Source organism: Athene cunicularia (assembly GCF_003259725.1).
Source record: "Athene cunicularia isolate RWA chromosome 25 unlocalized genomic scaffold, athCun1 chr25_part1, whole genome shotgun sequence".
Lineage (NCBI taxonomy): Eukaryota > Metazoa > Chordata > Aves > Strigiformes > Strigidae > Athene > Athene cunicularia.
In genome coordinates, this window is record NW_020799134.1 from 191,182 (window position 1) to 193,368 (window position 2,187).

General features: G+C 40.1%; 1 protein-coding gene across 2 annotated transcripts in view; it reads left to right on the plus strand.

The window, feature by feature from the left end:
* The window catches only part of LOC113488703, an 11,393-nt gene that overhangs the window by 8,379 nt on the left and 827 nt on the right, over window positions 1-2,187 (plus strand). The window contains exon 2 of one of the 2 annotated variants that reach the window (XR_003399965.1): window positions 432-598. Coding sequence is in view for 1 of the 2 variants with exons in the window: in XM_026863995.1 (XP_026719796.1) it covers window positions 432-513 (82 nt within the window). In the remaining variant the exon portion in view is untranslated. Of the gene's footprint in view, window positions 1-431; window positions 964-2,187 lie in introns of those variants that run through there. The other variant, XM_026863995.1, reaches the window with a different exon arrangement.

Below are 2,187 nucleotides of genomic sequence, written 5' to 3' on the forward strand. Positions count from 1 at the left end.
TTTTTTTTTTTTTTTTTTTTTTTTTTTTTTTTTTTTTTATGGAAACATCTTAGTTGTTCTCATGAACAGGATTTTTTTTTTTTTTTCGAGTCTTGACACCTCAAAGCGTTTTGCCCTTTCGTGAAACAGCGCGTTTCTGTTTTGCATTCAAAAGCAAACATTTTGAAATGGGTCAAAAGGCTTTGGCTAACCCTGCGAGAGTTGAAAACATGACTCTCATCTCGGAGAATCCTCCTAAATCCTTGGGAAATCAGTGAGGCTCCACAAAACGCACCAACTCCTGTACGTCAGTAGCCAAGCGATTAAAAACTTTTCCCCATAGTTAAGTCTCCCCTGATGCACTTTTAGCCCGTGACTACTCTCGTCCTCAGCAGGTATAAATGACAGATAAATCAACTTGGCATCTACCTTTTATCTGCAGAAATGATTGCCTTATCTCTTTCCAGTCTTCTCTTCCTTAAGCAGGCATCCTTCAGCGGTTGTATTTCGCAGCCTTCTGATCCTGCATGGTGATTGGAGCCAGACACTTGGCAGCTGGTAGGTACCTAGAGTATGAGTGGGGATGCCCCAAGCAGAACAACATCCTCCAGCCAAAGCTGTGACAGCAGTGAAACAAAGGACAGGACACAAATAACCAAATCAGTTCCACTGGGGACAAAACCGGGGTACATGCAGCCTGCAAAATTCCACCCTCCACTCCTCTCTCCTCAAAACCACTTACAGGGATGAACCCCGTGGTGCCTCCAACTGAATGCTACGGTGGATTTAGGGGAACGGATTAAAATCCCGCACCTAGCAACAGATATAACCGATATAGCTGCAATATTGCTGTCTGCAAGCCACTGCTCACGTGGCCGATATTTAAGTCAAAGCTGAACAAACTGCTGCAAGCGGCACCCCCATGTTAACACAGACAGAAGCGGTAGAATCACATCGGCAAGTAATTTAGACCATAAAAACAAAACAAAACAAAACACAAACCAAACAAAACAAAGGGAATCCCACAGCGTGTAACAGTATGTACCGTAGAAAATTGAATAATGCCGGTAAACAATGTTAAAATAATTACAGTAATTAGAAGTGTTACACATGCGGGAAAAATTGTTTGGAAAGTAATTAAGACCTCATGCGAAAAGGTTGTCTCATCTTCCTGGAAGTTCAAGAAAGCATATAAAACTCAGAGGATTCAGGGCTCCTCCGGCCATTTCTCTTGACTTCTTCCAGGACAGCTGGTAAGTCCCGTTCACCTCAGTATAATTATATTGAGGAAAACGTTGCTTTAAAATCAACTGGGGTTTAACAGCAAGATACTCTGCAGCTTCTAAAAATATTAATGGGGTTCTTTCTTGATGAGTCTGCTAAAAATTATTTAGTTGTGTCCTTGGAGCTTGTTCAGCCTTAAAAATGTATCTGTGGGCATTGGTATCGTTATAAAAAAAAAAAAAAAAAGTGCAATTTTTTATTTATCAATTAACTGTATATAGCTACATGGTATCCAACATAAAAGGCATTTTAAGCTCTAGATAATATTATCAAAGAATCATAGAGTGGTTTGGGTTAGAAGGAATCTTTAAAGCTCATCAAGTCCAACCACCCTGCAGTGAGCAGGGACATCAACTAGATCAGGTTGCTCAGTAATATTCGTATTTGTTTTCATGAAAACATTGGAGAAGATCGGAGACGTTCAGATTTGTTTTCCAAAAGTTTTTCCTTCACAAATCGGCAAGATTTCATTTCCAAAGGGATAAAAAGGGACCAAAATCTTCTCCTTCCTTTCCTGCCAGAATGATCGTCTTTGCATCCAACACACAGCTAGAACAAAAAGTTCATTTCACTAAGAAGTGATGGCTGCCCAGTTTTCGGTGGGTCATTCATGCAGGAGCCTCTGTCTTTGGGTTAAGACACCTTTCTCTCAGCACTGTTAGGAAGAAGAGACTCTGCAGGGACAATCGTTTTCATATTCAGTGGCTTCAGGGTTTTTCTGACGAGAGCATCTGATGCTGAGTATTAACAGACGTAAAAAGCTCAACAAAATAACTGTAACACCTTTACATCACAACTGGTGCACAGAAACAGGCATTTCACATGACTTATTTAAACACCTACCTCTGAATGAGCTTGACTGCACTCTGAAAGTACCAAGTTTTTCCTTAGGGACATTAAAAAAAAAAAAAAAAAAAAAAAAAA